Source organism: Canis lupus, chromosome 34 (genome assembly GCF_048164855.1).
Source record: "Canis lupus baileyi chromosome 34, mCanLup2.hap1, whole genome shotgun sequence".
NCBI lineage: Eukaryota > Metazoa > Chordata > Mammalia > Carnivora > Canidae > Canis > Canis lupus.
Window position 1 is genome coordinate 5,601,050 of NC_132871.1, and position 22,375 is coordinate 5,623,424.

The 22,375-nt window shown below is 38.6% G+C and overlaps 1 protein-coding gene across 4 annotated transcripts in view; it reads right to left on the bottom strand.

Annotated features, from left to right (window-relative positions):
- Nucleotides 1-1,205: 1,205 nt before the first annotated feature.
- The window catches only part of PPP1R1C (protein phosphatase 1 regulatory inhibitor subunit 1C), a 115,013-nt gene continuing 93,843 nt past the window's right edge, over nucleotides 1,206-22,375 (bottom strand). For 2 of the 4 annotated variants that reach the window (XM_072811051.1, XM_072811052.1), the window contains exon 5: nucleotides 1,206-1,472. In XM_072811051.1, coding sequence (XP_072667152.1) covers nucleotides 1,408-1,472 — 65 coding nt within the window. In that variant the 3' untranslated portion in view covers nucleotides 1,206-1,407. Of the gene's footprint in view, nucleotides 1,473-6,694; nucleotides 7,188-22,375 lie in introns of those variants that run through there. The other 2 variants (XM_072811050.1, XM_072811053.1) reach the window with 1 other exon arrangement.

Below are 22,375 nucleotides of genomic sequence, written 5' to 3' on the forward strand. Positions count from 1 at the left end.
AATTAAAGTAGAACTCAGGTGCTTCTTTCCATTCCAGCACCTCTAACAAAATTATTCCCGCCCACCCCGCACCGCTCCCCACCCCTGTGCTTTTAGGTCTGAAATGTAGAATGCAGTCTACAAGACACTCTAAGAAAATGCAAAAAGCTCTGGTTTCTAAGGAAGACGGGCTTTTCCATCCTAAAAAGTATCACAATTTCTCAAAAAGAACATCAGCTAGTAAAAGGGTTTGCTGGATTATTAATTCGTTTAGGGCCATTTATTTTCCTTGGACTCCAGTTCTCTGATCTATAAACTGAATCCTAACTGTCATATATATTTAATGTGATTATTAACTGAGAAACATAGATGAGGCCACTTTATTAATTATAAAGAACTGAACTGATATTAACTGGCAGGAGGGCAGCAACAATAATAATACCCTTTACATTTTTATAACTGAAAAATGGTCAGTGTGTAGTAAATTATTAATAGGTATTTGTGGAACTAAATTGAATCAAGACCAATGGATTTGAAAAAGAAACAGAAGAGTAAATAAATATGATGAAATTTGAAAAGAAAAAAGGAAATATATTTGAAAGCTTCTCTATTGTAAAGGAAGGCTCAGATTCCAGACTTAGAAAAACTAAAAATGAATCACTTAAAAGTCACCCAAATTCAAGATCTCCCTTTTAGTAGTAGAGAAAAATAAAACCAAAAGGAAGAACTTGGCACATAGAATAGCATAAATAATCAGAAAAATAAATAAAACAAAGGAAAATTTTCTGAAAAACGTGTCAATATTTATGCATCAAATATCTAAAGTGCTTCAGAAGGCGATCCAAGAGGGAGAAAATAACACACAATGATGCAGGTGGAGGTGACGCTGGTGGCGGTGGTGGTGGTGGTTTTGTGTTGGTATTTTTCCAAGCTCCCACTGGAGCACAACAGCACTGACAAGTCAGCTTCTGGTTGTTATCAACCCATTTTGCACCTGGTGGAGAAAAGTAAAATAACAAACTATTCCAGAACCCCGTGGAAAAGTTCCAGAGAATTTCATACCATGTCACATAAATCTCTGTAAAGGGAAAAATCTGGTATGCGACTTAATAGCAACAAAGCCTGAGTGCTAGGATAGAGTAAATTATCCAATTAGTGATTTGTAGGAGGAAATTTTTCTTGCAAGGACTTTTAAATCTTAAGGAAAACACTACCACAACAACAAATGAAAAAATGATCACCATTTTTTTTTAGATCATCTTCTAAGGGGAAGTTTTAAAAGACAGAAAATATAATTGGTTACAATGCTAACGTTGCTAAATACATACGTACATATGGGTGTATATTTCTTAATGACAACAATTTTGTCCTGTTGACTGTCATACAACCATACAGAGATACCCCTTCCTCTTCTGATTCCATTCTCTCTTAATGCTGCTCTTTTCTGTCTATTCCTGTCTCTTCTTTTCTCCTTTGCTGCGTGTCTGCAGTTCCTGAAAGAGAATCAGAGGGGAGACACAGATCTCAGAGTGGGAAGGAGCCTCCTAGGATCCTCTGATCCACCTCCTCGTATCACTCTCTACATTTGACTCCTCAGAAAACTGGAGCCCGTTTCGATTGAAGGGTTTCCCCAATGTCACACAGCTATGATCAACGAGGAGATGCCATCCTGTGCCACATCATCTCATTTTTTTTCTTAAAGATTTTATTTATTTATTTTGAGAGAGAGAGAGAGAGCAGTGCACATGGGCACACAAGCACAAGGGTGGGGAAGAGCAGAGGCAGAGGGACAGAGAATCTGAAGCAGACTCCACGCTGAGTGGGGAGCCCAACATAGGGCTCGATCTCACAACTCTAAGATCATGACCTGAGCGGAAATCAAGAGTCAGATGTCTAACGGAGTCAGCCACCCAGACGCCCCACCATATCACCTCATTCTATTTCCTTCCAGGAATGTATCACTATGTGGCATGATTTCATTTATTTATTATTAATAATAATTTACGTATTAATTCACATGAGTATGAGCAGTCTTCAAACACTAGAATATACATTCATGGATTTGAGGACCTTAACTATCTTAGTAATACCTGTGTCCTCAGCATTCATTCATATGTATTTACTAAATAATAAACTAGAATATTGGTCTCTTGTTTCTAGAACATCCTTTTATAATGGACACCAAATTATCCCATGAAAAATACTGTAGAATAATTCAGGGTATCTGAATTTTCCTATCTAACTACCGCCTATCATAAACACTAACCTAATTTATGCACTTTAAATAGCAAAAATACCTAGTAAGTATTAATATTTTTAACTCTTCGACATGTATTGAATAGTCTATACTTCCTTTGGATACCCCAGGGAAGAAGAAATTCCCTGAATTTTGCTCATTTGGGAAGCAGATATTGCTCGTTGCTCAGCTGATAAGATGGTCACTTCAAAACTTACAAAGAGAACCTTGACTGAGTTGGAAGGTCGCAAGGTTCCTGGTTTAAAATACTTTTGGGGCACCTGGGTGACTCACTCAGTTAAATGTTCGGCTCTTGATTTCTCTGCTCAGGTCATATCTCAGGGGCAGGGGCAAGGGGTGAGACCGAGCTCCACATCAGGCTCCATGCTCAGCAGGGAGTCGGCTTGAGATTCTCTCTCCTTCTCCCTCTGCCCCTCCCCGCTGCATGCATGTGCACGTGCACACACACTCTCTCTCAAAATAAATAAATGCAGCTTAAAAAAGTATTTACTTTCTCCAACTCCTTTGCATCAAGGGCTGGTCTTGTGGCACAGCTCTGATCCATAAGACAGTAGTTGGGGGGCTCTGAGATAGCTTTGCTTCTCTGCTACATTCTTTGCCTTTCTCTTCCCACTATTCTTTTTGCTCAGAACAGACTGGATGCCTGGAGCAGCAGCTCTCTTGGGAGCATGAAGTTACAACTTTTGAGAATATTAAGGAAAATGAAAAGTGTCTGTATGCCCATTGGAGTCTTGAGCCACAATTTTAGTCCTGGATGTTTAATCTCATGACATAAATAAGCCTGTATGCTATTGTTTGCGGGGTTTTCTATTATTTGCTGTCAAATCCTTGTTCTGAATAATGATGATGAATCATTTGCCAAACATATTCTAATATTCTTCTCCTTCTAAGATTCTCATCCTAGTGACATATACTTCTAGGGTTCACTGTGCTCATTCCTTCACATTAGGGTCCTTGTTACTAAACATAACACAAAAGGGAAAAGATGCTAAGTCCTATTTGTACAGTAAGAAACAAAAAATGAAGATAAATCCAAAACCATTTTAGTTTACTTTCTCCAGTGTTTTTCCTCAAATTCCCAGGCTCCTTTGAGTTCCCTCCTTTGCCTACTTCTCATTGTAAGCAATAATAGCTATAAAATCACGGGTTTGGAGCACCAATAGTGTCTTTTCTAATATGTATTATGACAATTTATAAATATGAAAATAAAAGTAATTTGTCCCTTACCGACACAAAATAATCAGTTTCCACGATGTAGAAAACATTGCCATAACTGAATTAAAATTTAAAATGGATGGTGAAAACACTTTTAAGAACAGAAAAAGTCTCAGAATTTTGTTTTTTATAAAGACCCTTACCCTGGCCCACTCTGGGAAGAGAAGAGGCTTACAATATTACTGTCTAGTAGAAAGAACCCTGGCCTAGAATTCTGCTCTGCCCTGACACACTCTATGCTTCAGTTTCTCATGTTTAGGGAGATTAGGGAAAAAATCCAACATATCTACCTGACACAACCTTTCTTAGATTCAGTATACACAATTAAAGAGGATCCATAGCAAGTGGCCAGGATGATGAGAAAGGTTGGGAAGACCTGGTGGTGTTTTACATAGAGATGAGGCCACGTACGAGATGACATCACAGGGTTGAATGGCTGTGATCAAGGAGGTGAAGGACAGGAAAAAGAGTTTCACACAGAGAACAGAGCTCTGTGGCTGGGTTTGGGGTTCAGCTGGTGTTATTAAAGAAGGGAGGGGATCAATCACTGGTCTGTGATGTTGAAGAGGATCGTGTTTTGGGTAAGGCTTGGATAGATAGCATCAGGTCCTTTCCCACCCTGATCATAATAATAGGCACCAGTTATTAAATGCTCGTTAAGCTAGACTAAGCATTTTAATGTATCTTATTTAATTTCTACAATAACCCATAGGGGTAAGTATGGTGGTACCCATTTTACAAATGGAGTAACTGAGTCTAAAATTTGAAAGAGGTTGAATTTGAACCCAAGCTGAAGCGACTCAAAGCTACTAACTATTATATTATAAATGTGTCTGGGAAAGATAAAGTTTTTGTTTTGTTTTGTTTTGTTCAGAAAGTTTCTTTAACCATTCAGCCAAACTGAAGCCAAGTTGTCTTCTTGAAAAAAATTTGTTGTAAACTATAATTGTGTGAAAAGGAAACTGAAAAGCCATTATCTCAGCTGGCTTCCTTCAGGTTTCTGAGAAAGCCAACATATTTCCCAAGGAAAACTTATGCTTTTAATTGTAATCTCTGTTTTGAGAGTAGAGAACAGAATGGAATAAACCAACATTTCCTAAGGAAAACTTATGCTTTTAATTTTTATATTTTTGTGTTTTTAATAGAGAACAGAAGAATCCAGAAGCCATGCTATTTATTTACCCAAATGATGTTACAAAGTCAGCAAAAGCTTTGGCTTCTTTTGTCTGAATCCTAAAAAAAAAAAAAAAAAAAAAAGAAGAAAGAAAGAAAGAAAGAAAGAAGAAAGAAAGAAAAGAAAAGAAAAGAAGAAAAGAAAAGAAAAGAAAAGAAAAAAAGAAAAGAAAAGAAAAGAAAAGAAAAGAAAAGAAAAGAAAAGAAAAGAAAAGAAAAGAAAAGAAATTGAAAGTGTGTTCAAGGAAAGAGAAGAGCAAACTTTTATTTTTTAGCACCTTGGGTATCTCAAATAATCTGAAGTGCTATCAGAATGTTTTCCAAACACAAAAAATTAAAAAATCATGTAAAACAAATCTGTGCCTTAATCATGTTTTAAGTAGAAAGAAATTTAGGAAATCAAATAGTCACAGCAGGTGATCTAGAAACTCCAGAAAGTATTGACTGAAACTGGCTTAAAAACAACAACAAAAAAACCCATAAAAGGCTAGGGGTGGGGGTGGGGAGGAGGAGAGGAAGGAACAAAAAGGAAGGAAGGAAGGAAGGAAGGAAGGAAGGAAGGAAGGAAGGAAGGAAGGAAGGAAGGAAAGGAGGACATGAAGGAGGAAAGACACTTGGAACCAGAGTACTCATTCATACTTGGTGATACTACTTATCCATGAGTTTTGCATTTATTTTCTTGAGGAAAATATACTAAGAAAAATGATTGTTATCTCTAATGCATTGTCTGATTCACATATTTCTCTTAATTTCTATATTATAAAGCTTGCATTAAAGATAAAAACGATAGTTTTACTTCTTTGAATCTTGATATAACATTCCACAGTGGATTTCACATTTTTTTTCCTTCCAGTCTTAATTTCCCTCTTTACTGACTTCTGAGAAATATTTTCATTTTTTTCATCCATGACACATTGAACCTCACCAATATCATGAGTGTGGGAACCAAACTGGGCATTCCATCATCCTTACTAAATTTGTGGCATAGATACTTTACCTTAAATGCCATAAACAATTAATGGAATGCCTCGGTGGCTCAGTCAGCTAAATTGACCCACTCTTGCTTTCCACTCAGGTCATGATCTCAGGTTGTGAGATGGAGCCCTGCATCAGGCTCCATGCTCAGCACAGAGTCTGCTTGAGATTCTTTCTCTCTTCCTCCCCCTCTGTCCCTCGCCCTGCTCATGCACGAGCTCTCTCTAAAATAAATAAGTAAATAAAAATCTTTAAAAAATAATTAGTATTGTCCTGGAGGCCAGAACTTTTTTTTTTTTCAAAGATTTTACTTATTTATTCATGAGAGACACAGAGACACAGGCAGAGGGAGAAGCAGGCTCCATGCAGGAAGCCTGACGTGGGACTCAATCCCGGATCTCCAAGATCAAGCCCTGGCCCAAAGGTGGCCCTAAACCTCTGAGCCACCCGGGCTGCCCAAAGCCAGAACTTTAAAAACCAAAAGTCCTCTTCAATAAATATGTGTCTACTGTCCTGGAAAACCTGCTTTATGCTGATGCTTTATCTTCTCTGCCAGTTGTAAGGATGAGAAATTATCTTTCCTTTATTTTTATAACCCCAAAGTCGTTTGGTGGAGGTAGACTCATTAAAAATAGTTATTGAATTAATGAATAACTATATGCATGGATTAATGGAATTTCTTATTTGATAATAATAGATTTATAAAATTCTAATGATTTCTTAAAATGCGATAGGAAATAGCTCGCATTTCAAGTAATAGCCAAAAAAGTGGAAGGGGAGATTTGGGCATATTTTATTTTAGATTTAGCATTTTTGTTTCATAATACCTAGTGGAGATGCTGACAAATATCTCTCTCACAGCTCAGAAAAATGAGAATTTCGCAGTCCTTTAACCATTAGCATGTTGGAGGGAAACGGATGTTCAATATCTAAAGACCATTATATTACAATCTTTTGAATCATGAAATTGGGCATTTCTTCATCATTTTGAAATAAATACCATGTACCGTTCTGTATACAGAAACATGATAAATGCCAATCTTAACTTAAAAGTTTCATTAAACATTCCTCTGTAAGTTAAACCCAGACACACACTCATGTCTAAATGTATTTAATATTTATTTTTTACTCTTAAAGTGAAGCTATTTACATTTGACCTTAGAAGGCAGACCACATCAGTAGGACATCAGGGATTAAGCTCGGCAGTTATTAAAGTTAGAACACTCACATGTTTGCAAATGTCTATGCAGATATCATTAAAAAGAAAAATCACCATAAAATAAATGTTTATTCTTTAATTTTAAGTAATTTCGCACAATCTGTACTTAGTTCTAAAGTTCAATCAAGGAGAGCTTCCCAGGAGGTGTATTACTACTGTATGAGTGTGGAGAGCAGAGGTGGAGAATGCTTCTGGAAGTCAAGCAGTGGCCTTCCATGGGATATTCAGAAAGTTAATAGTTCAGTTATTCCCAAGAAGCCTTCTTGCTGCAGACCCGTAATTAATGTTCCCACTGCTCCTCTCTTTCGTTTACACCTTCTTCTTCTTCAGGGAATGCTGATTCATTCTGGCCTTTCAGATGCTTAACCCCTGAAATTATAAAAAATTATGCTCTATATAAGTGAAATTTATTTCTAGCAGATTCAGTGCTTTGCTGCAAGAAATAAAGAGAGTCAGTGGAAAGTTTGCCCTGGTGTATACGTGTTTTCTCCAAGAATTTCAACCATCTAACCCTATATAAACCTTTTAATTCAAGGAGAAATAAAAACACACCCAGCCAAATTTCCATTGGAGACGTGCTTCCTTTATAATTAAATCTTCTCCATTAAGAATTGCATCACAGCCTATTAAAAACCTGTTAACTAAAAATCTGCTCATAGGCTCTTATTATAATTCTGATATATCATTTAGTTCAAATATTTCTTTTGGCATCCCTGAATTCCATTACAACGAGAACCACTGAAGAAACCCCTAGGAACAAAGGGGTGTGTGTGCCATGCCTGTAACTTGTAAACAACAAAAGAATCACAATATTGTTAGTCTCCTTCAGGAATAAGAACATATTCATCTGATTACGAAACTTCTGTATACTAAATTCTTCAGTAACTTCCCCCACAGCCCACAGAGAGGCAAAACCCTGACACCCCTCTGCCGGCCACACAGGCTTATAGATCTGGCCCTTCCCTATTGTCCCAGGCCTTCCTGCTTCCCCTTCCATGGTTATTTATGGGTTAGAGTGAAGGACACCAACCTACTCCTGCACATTCCTTGATCGCTCCAGGTTCCTTCAAGCCTCCATGCTCTTCTCTTTCTCTTCTCACTGCCAAGTAGCTTCCTACTCACCCCCCCCATCATCTCCTACTCATGTCTCCGCCTCAGCTTGCTTCTCTGTGAAGGCTCTTCTAGTTCCCCAAGCGGACTTGGCTAGATTTTTCTCATATTTCCCTACTGCTCTTGGATCACTTTCTCTTGTATCAATTTCCTTATAGAACTGATTTGTTTACATATCTTTCTCATTAGAGCAAACTTCTTGATGTCGAAATTATACACTTTCAGTTCGGGGTCCCGGGCACAATACCTGGCAGGTGGTATGTACTCACTCATATTGATTGAGCAAATGACTGATACAATTAATAAGTAAGTTGGTATGTGTCTTTGGCCTATTCTTTTTCAAAATTTCACATTTGGGAGTATAAACCAGAAGGCAACTACCACAACCATACTCAAAATCTACAAAATTACCTTCTGTTTCACTTGGGTCTGTTCTGTTAAAACACCATCCCAGTGGACACTCCACGCATTGCTACTGAACATGAAAAATTTTGTATTTTAGAAAATGGGTTTATGAGATTTTTCTAAGTGTCACTGAAAAGTATTCCAGTTAGAATTGATGAATGAAAGGAAGTCACTGCTCATGTTTGTTATGAAACAAAGAAACTCAAAAAAAAAGTGTAGATTTGCATGTACTGCAGTCAGCAAGCCTCAGAGTGCTGTTTGGCAAAGAATGACATCCTTGGGCTTGGTGGATTATCTTGCAAAAATATTTGATCAGTTGTAATAATATTTAAATACTTTGATTTCATCCACAAGCACAGATCACTCACAATTCCTGTTGACCCAAAACTGTAGAGAGACATTTATTGTTAACAAATGGAATTTATTTTATATTATTATAAATAACAACACGGGAAGGGGAGATCTAAATGTTAAGAAGGTAAGGGAGTTAGTTCATTTATTCAGTAAACATCCAATCAGTGACTCTGCTAGAGTCTTATATACCTTAGTTCTAGACCTCACTAAACCTATGACAGAAATACCTGGATGGTAAAATTTAGACTTGAAGATGGTAAAGGATTTGTTCAAGGTCATAAGGATGGTGTATTTTTAAGATAAGTTATGACACATCGTATTTCCTCAGTATGTACTGATGGCTGACTGAATGAATAGTGAATAAGGCATAAAGTTCCACCGGCAGGAGACCCTAACTCATGTTCAGCTTTAGCCTTTTTGGATATTGACGAATATTTTCCTGTCATTCTCTAGGACTCGTTATAGGTTTGCAGTACCTATAAACCTTGCTTAGACAATGTTGGGATTCCCTCTGACATATTAAAGCACAATAATCATTCAGCCACCTGTCACTCTCCTAAGCTGAAATTGTCTGTACCTCTCTCAATTGGGGAAGGTTCTATGACCTCCAGAGCTCATCCCTTTCATCCACAAGGTAACTACAGAGTAATAAAGTTGTGTTTAAGACAGTGTTATTTAAATTGAGTTAGTAACTTAATGGCAACATTGATTTGTTTATTTGAGGGGCTCAAGCATTATGAAAATATGGTAACCAAAAAGCCCAAGTTACTAAACCGTTAACTACTTCCCTTACTTGAGTATAGGCCTACATGCTTATCCTGACCCACATTTAATCTATTTTATAACCCAATAATGGTCACACATTTAAATGAGGAAAGCTTTTTAAAAGTAAAATCACTCACTTGGGCAAACCTTGGAAGATGTCTTCCTTAGCTTTTTTCAAGTATGACAGTAACTATTTCTAGGTGAAAGATTTGATGAGACAGGAGTTGGTAACATGAACATCTCTGCAGACCCACACATTCTTTGGTTCTCAAAGCAATTTACATTCATGTCATCTTTCCATTGGCTAATGGATAGTCGGTTACTTGGCGTTTTCAATCTTTTTTTCCTATCAGTAATATTGTTTGGTTACAGATGAAATAGTAGTAAGATTACAGTGTGAGGTCTGTGCGGATTATCTAATAATTTCTGTCTCCCCATGCCCTCCTCCTATGTCCAAACACACATAAATTTGTGTCTATATTTTCTTTGGACTTCCATTTAATATTAATGCAATTGTGGAGTTGGAAGAAAATAACTGGGTCCGGGGGGTTTGAGAAAATCCTCAGAGCCTCCTCCCCTGCTGAATGCTACTAGGCATGTATTTAAACACTTTGCCTGCAGGGGACTGACTCCCACCAGCACACAGCAGAGAGCCTCCTGGGACCAGCCGACACAGCCAGCCCTGCACACAGGCAGAGGGCAGAGATCCCAAAAAACACAACAGAGCTTCATCCCTCGTGGCCAAGGAACACGGGAAAAGGAAACAAATATAAGACCAAGATGTGCAGTAGAAACACATGAAGGAATGAAAAAAAAAAAAAAGCAACAGAGTTTGAGGAAAGGAAACTAGACTGAATAAAAGAAAAGGAAAGAAATAAATGTTGCCCCAACAGGACATAATCTTCCCACTCTTCTCCATTCTGCAGATCACGCAGTTGGATGAAGTTGTGAAGTGACTGAGTGAAGAATCATGAATAATGAATCCACAGAGGGAAGCTTGTATTTGGCAACCACGGGTCAATATGTTTATCAATTAATTTGGGGGGTGGGGGAGGAGGGAGGCAGGCTTATTTACATTGGTAGATAACACAGCACTTGGAGGGAAAGATGGCGTGATGAGAGACAAAACTAGCATTCCAAAAGCTGTGCGAGAGCTGGGAAGAGGCTGATGTGGGTAAGGTGCAGGTGAGCAGGGGTGCTAGGAAGGTGACTTTGCTTCTAAAACAACGGAGAATGAGGGCAGCCGCCATGGATGATAAAGGAGTTTCAGTTGACCACAATTCCAACATGACCCAGCAGAGTCACCTGTTTAGGGACCAGGCTCTTGGTGGCGTGGGCAGCACTCCTCACAGCAGTTAGCAGTTTAAGGAATTACTGCCCAACCATGTGTTTGTCAGACCTTTTCTGGAATATGCTGCCTAATTATGGGCTGTTTCAAGAGTTCCATTGAAGAAGGTAATTGAGATTAAAAGTAGTCTTATGAAGTCACTTTTCTAGAACAATTGTACTTGAAACTGGAATGCCTGGCATAGAGAAAATTAACAGAGGACAAAAGAGGCTGCCATTGAATTCCTAACAGACTGGAAAAAGAATTAAAATTCATGTGGCTCCTGAGGGCAGAAATAGGGTCAGTAGCAGACATTTACATGGGGAGGGCAGAGTTAACTCAAAAAAGACAAGACAATTCTGAAACTCTTTGCCCAGCAATAAATGTGAGTGAGCCCTCATCACCACATGGGTTCAAGTCTCAGCTACACGTCTGTCTCTGAGATGGGTCATAGAAGGAGGCCTGCACTGTGTAGCAGGAGGGACTGACCACCTCGCTGACCCTGAGATGCTATTAATCCACAAAAGAGATCTTTTTTTTCTACTGAAAAATTTGCTCTGCTGTAAGTACTTGAAATTGCAAAAAAGTAATTATGACTTCGAATGACATAAATGGCTCAAATACACATTTTAAAACTAATTCACACTGGGAGTAACAAATGCAAATGGATTCTTTTTTTTTTTTTTTCAACCACATACTTTAGACCTTGAAAATCATTCTAAAGTCCGCTAGGGAATATGTGGGTGGATTTTACAGAGCCTCTGACCCTCTTGGCATTCTATTTATAGACGTATTTGTGCTTTTTTGGGGAAAAAGGCCCATAGTTTTCAGCAAAATCTCAGAGGGGTCTCTGACCCACAAATAATTGTGAATATGAATCCTGGTCTAATCTCTTTAGCTTCAAGATGAAGGAGCAATTTCAGATAGCAAAGTGATTTGCTTAAATTCACACAGCAGCCTTTGGCTAAGCCAGGACATAAATCTTGGCCCCTAATTGCTACTGGGGGCTCTTCATCTGGGTCACCAGGACTCAATCTTGCCCAGTCATTGACCTTTTCCCAAGTTAAAACCTGAAGGAAAATCAGGCGACCAGATCATAAGGGCCTTTTTTAGTATCACGTTCCTTGAAAGAACTTTACGTGGCTGGTAGTTTTAGATGTAACTTGTCAGTCTTTTGTTGTTGTAGCTGTTACTGTTTTTAACAGAATCTGGAATTGGAAAGATATAGAATTTAATCTCACCCAGGAACATTCCCAGAATAGAACCAAGTTCCAAATAATGTTCAGCGTATCAGAAAAGCACTTTTTCTCTCTGCTGTGCTCAAACCTAAGACAGGACTCTGGAAGACATCGAAAACACATCATGGTCTAGTCTGGGAGGTGAGACATAATAGTCATCAAGCAATATGAGTTAAATATCAGGAAGTAATAAAGCCCCTCCCGTGTGTTGAGCACAGGAGAGACACAACTACAGGTCAGAAGGGGATGTAGGTCAAGGGGTGATGATGTATACATAAATGAAGTTAACTCTGTGAATATATGTTTCATACTAGTACTACAGATAATACATTTGGAGAGTGCTGATATGGGAAAAAAAGAGCTCCAACTTGGGAGATATTAATTTGGAGGGCTATTTACTGAGCAATACACTGGATAGAGTAAGGGAAACAGCAAGTCTGAGTTCTAGATAAAAAAACTATTTGCAAAATACAATTAACAGCCATTCATTTTCTGAAGGCCTCCTAGTACCAAAGAGTGATTTCAGTGGCCCTAGAAAGATGGTTTTCTAATGGTTCCTTTTGAGTTGACCCTTCAAATCTTATCAAAATACTCAGCCGTGCTAGATATACTTGAGGGATGTAATGTAACCTATAATATGGTACAGCGGGGCCCATCATCCCTCAGATTGAAAATGTGCTTTCCATTTCCCAAAATGCTTTCACATGTATTTTGTTTAATCTTCTTGTCGTTCATTTATAATGCATAGCTATACGTTAATACACTTAGAGTCACAGAGATCAAGAGACATATTGATTTCATTTCAAAGCTAAACACATTATCATGTCCTGAACTCACTCTAAATCTATCCCTTTCTACTTTATCTGAAGTAAATTACGTACACACAGCACAGTCAATCTCTGCTCTACTATGGTGACCGGTCAGTTAACATAAACTACAAATCAACACGTGGTCATTTCATGTAATACCCTATCGCTTGGGGAAGCATTTTCCTGGAGAGGGTAAATGTATGATATGCTTCTCTCTTCGCCATACACAGAAACAGGGGCAGCATGTTTATGTGATATTCATAACCATTTGCAAGTGTTATATAACTTAAGTATATTTTTACTATGATATATTTCACCAGAGCTCTTGCCCAAGAGCAAACCCTAGGTAAAAGATTTAGCAGTAAATATGAAGGAGAAGGTAGGGGAGGAGGTACACTTGCATACTGTTTGTTAGAAGTGTGAATTCAAATACTATCTTTGGAGAGCAGCTTAGTTTTAAAATGTAAAGTGCCCACCTCTTTGTCAGTAAGTATGAGGTAGGAGCCAGGCTTTTGCGAGAATCCTGTGCTCAGCCTAGGAAGAGAATCACTTTGATAGACTGAGTGCCTCTTTTGCCCTCTACAGTCAAGTGCCCTTCTAATACCCCTTTTTGCTTCTAAGCTAATGCATTCCCTATGAACTCAGAAATAGAGTTAAATTTTTAAGCCTACATATAATGGAGCTAAATGTGTTGAGCAATTTCACTTTAGAAAGGGACAGAAGGGCTCCCTAGCTTGCAAGACTTGACTGCCATTGATTGAACACAATAGCATGTCTAAAATAAAGAATGCATCAATCAGCAGGAGTCAGTGGTTAGACTTGAAAGCACTAAAAATAAAGTAACGAAAGGGGAGTTGCATTTACGGCCACAGAAGCTAATGCTGTCTGTGTTTTTTTAAGCATGCCCATTGGAGGATGTCCTGTGCTGGCATTTTAGAAGGTTCTGTCTTCCAGGCAGGGCAGTTTTCTGCTGAAGCAGTGTCTCTATAGGCCACCATAGCCTGATGCCAATATATGCCCCCAACCAAATCATCCAGCTCTGATTATAATCTCACTGAGAAACCTTGTGGCAACAACAGAGCTTCCTCACAAGGAGAAATGACCCTGACCAGCCTTAAAGAAGGTAGGAATGAGTTGTGGAGCTACCTAGAAGACCGTCCCTGGCAAATGGAACAATAAGTGTAAAGGCTTTGTCTGAAGCATGTCTGCCCTGGTCAAAGGACAGCAACGAGCCTGACGTGTCAGGAATGAGGCAGCAGGAGGAGGTGAGCTCAGAGAGATGAACTCAGGCAGGGAGGAGAAGGAGCTGACAATGTGGGACCTCAGGGGACGTTATAAGCATTTTGGCTGTTATCCTGGGAAGCTACTGACAGATATTTTTGGTGTTTTTGTTTGAGTAGAGGAGCAACATGATCTGAGTTTCAAAGCATTTTCAGAGATTCACTCTGTGGTCCAAGCTGCAAGAGCTTAGACGTCACCACTCTATTCTGAAAAGTAAAAAGCTAAACAAGCTGAAAAAAATCAACAACTTAGATCTACTAGAAAAGCAAGGTCACAGAGCAAACCACTTCCAAAATATAGAAATAGAGAAAGGTGGATACAGAGGAACATAGTTTGCTAGAGCAGAAACCCATGTGGAAATCAGTGCCAGGGTAGGAAACCGGAACTATAACTGATGAATGGCTGAAGGCTCAGTGTGGACAAGACAGATTAAAAACTCCAGGGGTGGGAAGGCAGCTGTTTGGGGCCCTCACAGTTTTGTGTATTTTACCTCCAGGAGCTCTACTCTGTTCTCACAATAAAAATCAGAGAAAAATCTCCTCATGCTTTTGAAAAAGTAAAGGAGATAGTGGCCATTTTAAAAATCAGAGCATTCTATTCTTAACAAGGTCGGCTTCAGGAGGTTTTTACCAGAGCCTAACCTTCTGGTATTATATTAAAGACTAACCCTACCTGGGGCGGGAGAGAAATATCGAATATCCTATCCCAACGAAGTAGGGAGAAGGAGGACTGAGAAGCACTGGTGAGGTTTCCGGTCCACAGGTACAGGCTCGCTAAAAGGCCGAGACCTTCTCAGAGACCATAGGACACTTCCTCCCCACCCCTTACCACCACATTACTAAAGATGATCTGTTTACCACAGTTGCTTTTACCAAGTACATCATATTTACCTTTCCACAAAAATTACAAGGCAACTATAGGCAAAAAAACACAGTTCGAAGAGATTGAACAACCACCGGAACCAGAGTCAGATGTAACAGGAATGTCAGAATTATCACACCAGGAATTGTGTCTTAAACCATAATTAAGGGACGCCTGGGTGGCTCAGTAGTTGAGTACCTGCCATTGGCTCGGGCTGTGACTCCAGGGTCCTGGGATGGAGTCCTACATCGAGCTCCCCACAGGGAGCCTGCTTCTCCCTCTGCCTATGTCTCTGCCATTCTCTCTGTGTCTCTCGTAAATAAATAAATAAATAAATAAATAAATAAATAAATAAAATCTTTTTTAAAAACCATAATTAATATCCTAAGGGCTTTAATGGAAAAAAATGGATAATCTGTAAGAACAGATGGATAATATAAGCAGAGAAATGGAAATTCTACGGAAGAATAAAAAAGAAACCCTGGCAATCAAAAACACTGTAACAAAAATGAAGAACGTCTTTGACAGGCTTGTTAGCAGACTGCACACGGATGGGGAAAGAACCTCTGAGCTTGAAGACATGACAGTAGAAAATTCCAAAACTGAAAAGCAAGAGAAAAATACAAAACAATATGCAAGAGCTGTGGGACAACTACAAAAGGTGTAACATACAGGTAATGGGAACACCAGAGTGAGAAAAAAGAAAGACATAGAAGCAATATTTGAAGTCATAATGATTTGAGAACTTCTTTCTAATTAACCTCAGATACCAAACCATAGATCCAGGAAGCGCTGAGAATTCCAAGCAAGTTAAATGCCCAAAACACTACACTTAGGTATATAATATTCAAACTACAGGAAAAAAAGGGGGGGGGGACAGAAAGAGAACACTGAAAGAAGCCAGAGGGAGGGGGGAAAAAAAAAAAACACCTTGCCTGGAGTGGAACAGAGGTAAGAATCACATCCAACTTCTCCTCTGAAACTATGCAAGAGAGGAGTGAAGAGTAATATTTAAAATGTTGACGGGAAAAAAAACCTAGCAATCTATAATCCTGTGCCCTGTAAAATTATCCTTCCAAAGTGAAGGAGGAATGAAGACTTTGTCAGACAAAAAATAATTGAGTGAATTCGTTGCCAGTAGATCTGCCTTGCAAGAAAGTTTGAAATTCTTTAGATTCAAGGTAAGTAACATAGATCAGCAACATGGATCTACACAACGAAAGGAGATCATCAATGAAAGAATAAATGAAAGTAAAATAAAAACCGTTAACTTCTCAATTAATCTAACAGCAGATGTTCCAAAATAATAATAGCAACAATGTATTCAATTATGAATGCTTATGTATATATGTTAGGTATATATGTTTAAGCATGCTTATATATCAGTGAAATGAATGACAGTGATGATATATGGTACGAGAATAAGATTATTGTATTGTATTATTGTATTGATTATTATTAATAATCAATTGTATTGATTATTATTAGGTATTCACACTGTGAAGTGGTATAGTGTTATCTGAAAGTAGACTTGGAGGGACACCCGGGGGGCTCAGCGATCGAGCATCTGCCTTCAGCTCAGGTCGTGATCCTGGGTCGGGGATCAAGTCCTGTATCGGGCTCCTTGAGGGGAGCCTGCTTCTCCCTCTGCCTATATTTCTGCCTCTCCCTCTCTGTGTCTCTCATGAATAAATAAATAAAATCTTTTTTTAAAAAGTAGACTTGGATTACTTGTAAACGTATACTGCAAATTCTAGGGCAATCATTAAATTTTTTTTTAAAGTATTACCAATAGTCAAAGAAAAGAAAGAAAATGGAGTGATACAAGATGCTACATTGAAACTACAAAAGGCAAAGAAAGAGTGAAAGACAAAAACGGAGACAAAGAACAGGGCAACAAATAGAAAGCATGGTATTTATTAACATAAGACCCAAACTACAGATTGTCTATAAAAAATGTCTTTAAACCAGGGTACCTGGGTGGCTCAGTCAGTTAAGCATCTGCCTTCAGCTCAGGTCATGATCTCAGGGTCCTGGGATCAAGCCCTGCATCGGGCTCCCTGCTCAGTGGGGAGTTTGCTTCTCCGTCCCCCTATGCCGCTTCCCACCTCATTTGCGGGTTCTCTCTCAAATAAATAAATAAATAAAATCTTTAAAAAAAATAAATTTCTTTAAATATATATACAGATTAAAAGTATAAATGGGTGGAGAAAACATATTTTGTTGACATTAATCAAAGAAAGCAGGAGTAGCTATATTACTCTTTCGCCAGCTAGACTCCAAGACCTGATCTTTACTGCCCACCTGTTGTACTCACCCACCTTTGTCCCATAATTTTCTTTAAACTCTTTTCCAGCTTATCTCTAAATTCAGGCAAATGGAAAGTGAAATTGCCCCTTGAGTGCGAGCAACTGCCCTGACAAGATCTCCGGTGGCCCAGACCACCCAGACCAGTTTGGGCATAACCACACTTGGGCCTGCACAGAGGATCAAGGAGTAACCTTGAGAATGACCGACAATTACACTTACCTCATTATAATACTAAAAATCTCTGCCCGAGGAGGAGCACAAGCCTCATTTATATGACATACAACATACAACGTATGTACAGGCATGTTTCCTTAAGGCACATATACAACCTTATGGCCGCCTCTACATATGGTGACCAGGCTCCTCTTTTTCAGTATTTCCCTAACCCTAAATAAAAGGAACCCATTCACCTTGTTCAGGGAGTCATGGCTTTGGAAGTTACTCCCTGTGATCTCCTTATTTGCTGCAAAAATAAAGTTGACTTTGTGGGACAACTCCACCTGGTGTATCTGTAACTCACCCAGGAGTGAACTCATGTTGGTTTGATTACACTTTTGGACTGAATAGACTTCAAAGCAAGGAAAATTTTCAGAAATAAAGCAGGACGTTATACCTGACAAAACTGTGATTGAGATGAAACCCAACTCTAGGGATCCCTGGATGGCGCAGCGGTTTGGCGCCTGCCTTTGGCCCAGGGCGTGATCCTGGAGACCCAGGATCGAATCCCACGTCGGGCTCCCGGTGCATGGAGCCTGCTTCTCCCTCTGCCTGTGTCTCTGCCTCTCTCTCTCTCTCTCTGTGTGACTATCATAAATAAATAAAAATTAAAAAAAAAAAAAAGAAACCCAACTCTATGCTCCTAATCCCTGAACCTAGACAAGGAAACACAGCTGACAAAAAGTTTTCAACCATGAAGACTACTTTCACATAACACTTTGAACCACATTTCTTGAGGAAGCTTTCATATTTCCTGAAAGATATTTTATTTTCCTGTTTAAATCATTCTGAAAGGTCTTCACTCCTGCAATGATGCCTTAAGAGCAGGGATGCTGAAGAAATGACTGACTTCAATCTCACTTTCCTATTTCTTATTCATCTCGTATTTCCCAAAGTATAAATAATTTTCAACCTAGTCAGTTTTTTTTTTTCAGATGAGTGAACTTCTGCTCCATCTGTCATTAGATGTGACAAATTGGTGTAGACACCAACTGTAAAAACTGGTGACAGAAAAAGTAGAGTGTTCTTGATCTCAAGTTACTTCGTTCTTCTCAGTCTCCTGTACTTTTTTAGATTACCAGGCTAGGGCAGCCTGGGTGGCTCAGCAGTTTAGTGCCGCTTGCAGCCCCGGGTGTGATCCTGGAGACCTGGGATCGAGTCCCATGTCGGGCTCCCAGCATGGATCCTGCTTCTCCCTCTGCCTCTCTCTCTCTCTGTGTCTCTATGAATAAATAAATTTAAAAAAAAAAAAAAAAAAAGATTACCAGGCTAGACTCACTTAGTCATTACAATTCAAGACAATGTGTAGTAAGACTTAGAGATGGAAACGAGATAAACTGTACTTGCCCCAGTACAGAAGGTCGCTCTGATCACCAAACACAGGTAATTAATCCCTGGGGGAATATATAGCTTCTACAACAAATGGGTTTAAGTGGTGTAGTCTCTCCAGTCCTTCTCTTGTTACTTAGAATTTTCTTTTATTGGAAAGTGCTAATCCAGAGGAGTTGCTAGTTCACATCCAGCCTCCCATTCTGCTCACTTCTCTCCACGTCCTGAGGCTGTTTTCCTCCACTTTGTCTGTGGAGGGCCTCAGCTCAGTTTGCTTCTCATTATGCAGCTTGCTAGCCGCCAGGAAGCTTCTGAATGATGACATTGTTCTGCTGTTTCATCCTCTGCCCAACCCAAGGACATGCAGTTCACACTCTGAGCCTTGCAACTGTTTTGCTCTGACCCTGCTTTTCTGTTCATTTACCATTGTTCTCGTAGGCATTCTTGTTCACAGGCAGCTTAACTCTCTGACCATCCCTTTAAATAACAGCAATTCATTGTATTGCCATGGGGCTCGCTGACCTACTTTCTTCTTTGATTTGCTGCCCTACAGTTGGTCTGTTTTACTTGTCTCCCTTGTGTAAAATCACAGTATCTCTTCTTTTTACATATCTTTAGCAAACTCTCCTTAGATGAGGTGATACCATTTTATTTCTTTCTTCTTAAATTTTGGTTTTATTAAGAACATTTGATGCAAAGGAGCAATTGTATACTCAAATTCTCCAGGCAGTAACAATTTTATATCGTTTATATGAAGAAGAAAAAAAAAACTAATAACATTTTTGGCTTAAAATTATAATTTTGTTATTTCTATCCTATGATATTTAAATGTAATAACAAGGGAAAAAAGTGTTTACTTACCTAATTTCCTTAGTTTCTCAACACTTACTGGAAAAAAATTTCTTTTCATTACAAAATTGGAACCTTGCTCCAAACCAACCCCTTGGACATTACAAGTCAATTGCACTAAAATCATGGCTTTTGAATTTTCAAATTCTTCTCTTAAAAAAGTAAACAATCTTACCTTCAGTGTATACACATTACATTCAATTCACAAAAATACATTATCTTTGTATTAGAAAACTTCTAAAATTATTAATAAAAATTAATGTAAAGTTTTTCCAAATACCATGAATTTCATTTAAATCCACAGTTCACGAGGAAGGATTCTCTTGAAGTATGTTTATGGCTTATCACACCCCCAAATGATATAAGATCTTTTCAATTTGTTCCCCAAATTTACTGTCCATCTGTCTATTTAATTTTCTTAGTTATTTATTTCTATTTCTTCCTCAAATAATAGAAACTACTTTGAGGGAAAAAATACATAGATAACTTATAAGGTAATCACCAGATTTTTAGAAATAACACAAAATTATTGAGAATAAGCAACTATTAGCTCAGAGAGCTGTCTTCCCTTGAGTAGCCATAGTGCTATAAGAAAAGTACATTTTATCAGTTACTTCTGTAATTGTACTTCGGTACAAGGGTTGAAAGAACTTTAAAAGATAGCTTTGAATGTAAACAGCATTCCAACTTCCTCCTAACACACACACACACACACACACACACCACCACCACCACCAACACCACCACCACTGCCGCCATCATATTAAGATGTAAAAAGCCAGGGCCTGTCTTCTGAAGTCTCACAGCAAGTAGCAGTCCCTTAGTCTAGAACATCAGTGGTCAGACTTTTATTCCATGTTCTCTGCATCATACCACATCAGATGCAGAGAGTGCCTGGAAATCCCAGCAGAGTTCCCTTTCCTAACTTCCCTTACTCAATCATGATCTGGTGGCCTGATGTCCCCTAAGAGATGAAATGTATTCCATGGTGTGTGGAAAGCAGGGTCTCTAGAAAGATACTCCAGTGAATGTTTGGTGACATCGAAATGGACTGTTACTATAAAAACTTAGGCATATTATATTCTACTTTTATAAACTGACCCCCCAAAATACCACTAGTAGCATTGATTCCATGTCTTGTTAGGTTCAAATCCCTTACAATTTTAAGAACACAATCCTTTTTATAATTGGAGGCTGCATGGTGTGAAATCCGCCAACATTACTACCAGAATATAATTAGAAGTGGGCAGAAATAAGAGGTATAATTTTCTAAGTGTCTAAGGAAGACCTGTTTATTTCTCAACAAATAATATTATCCCCCAGATATTCGTGACCTGTTCTTTATAATGAATATGTATTGATTGGTCTTTTCAGCAATGCTCTCTACCCTCCCCTGCTTATAGGGAATGACTCCTTTCCACTCGTTTTCCTTCAGGAACCACTCCAAACATAGGGAGGGAACCATCAGCACTTGCCTGGTTCTTATGTCACCTTGCCCTCTGGTCATTGTGCCAAGATGAAGGGTGCTTGACCCAAGCTGAGCCAATCATGATCTTTTCCCCATGACTTTACTGTCTGAAACAAGTCATTACACAAGACTTTTGAAATTATAGGTGGTGTAAGACATTAAACTTGTTTGCTCTCGATGATCATACTTCCTCCATGAGAAGATGGCTCATCTACAGGGGACTTCGACGAGGAGGAAGTTGACAGGCAAAGTGAAGGACATGAAAGACATGTAGCCTTTGATTAATCTGTTTCCTGAAGCTCAACTGCTCCCCCTCCTTCCCTTCCTAGTGGTTTGTTTTCCCTTTACCTAAAGTAACCAGGTGATCTTTCAATAAATTTCCCTTTTGCCTGAACTAACTAGATTTGGGTTTTGACATGTAAAACCCAAAGTGACCTGACTAGTCTATTCTCCCTATATTATATCTTCCCTGGAACCTTCCTTTGGCATGGAAGACAGAAAAGAGAAATGGAAGGAAACTGGGTTATTTCTTTTTTATTATTTTCTTTTCTGTTTCTACCTCTATCTTTGAATGTAACATATGATGAGTTGAGAACCAGACAAAAATGGGGAATGTTCCATTATGTCTCAGGAGTGTCCTTTAAATTAAATCTAAATCTTAGACTAATTACGGGAACTATAGTAATAGAGAAAATTTAGGAAATCTTTTATAAAAATCAGCAACTGTCTCCTCATGGGCAAGGCAACTTTTGAAGGATGGATATCATAGACTTGCAGGTCAAAGGTCAAAATCATTGCAACTTATTTCATGTTTTCTTGAGGCAATAATTTTATTATTACAAAACCTTGAACATTTATGGCCAGCTCTCACTGTGTGGATTTGTAAATAACCATATGACAGAATTTGAGTGATTCTAAAAGAAGTGTTTTGCCCAGAATGATCACAACCGAGGTTTTACGACACTTAAAATCTGTCAGTTTTCTCAGATTAAACATCTCCTTCAGTAAATTGTGAAGATATATTGACACACATGATGTTACAGCACATTCAAAGCAACCTCCTGAAAACTCTAAAAACACATAGCAAAGAAAAACTTTTTTAAATACCCAAATTAGCTCTTGAACTTCCTTCCTTGACATTATTTCAATTTGACTTTGAAATACAAGTAAATAGGATCTACAATTTTGGATGCCCTAAGTTTTGTTGTTGTTGTTCATCTATGCCTTTCCACTCA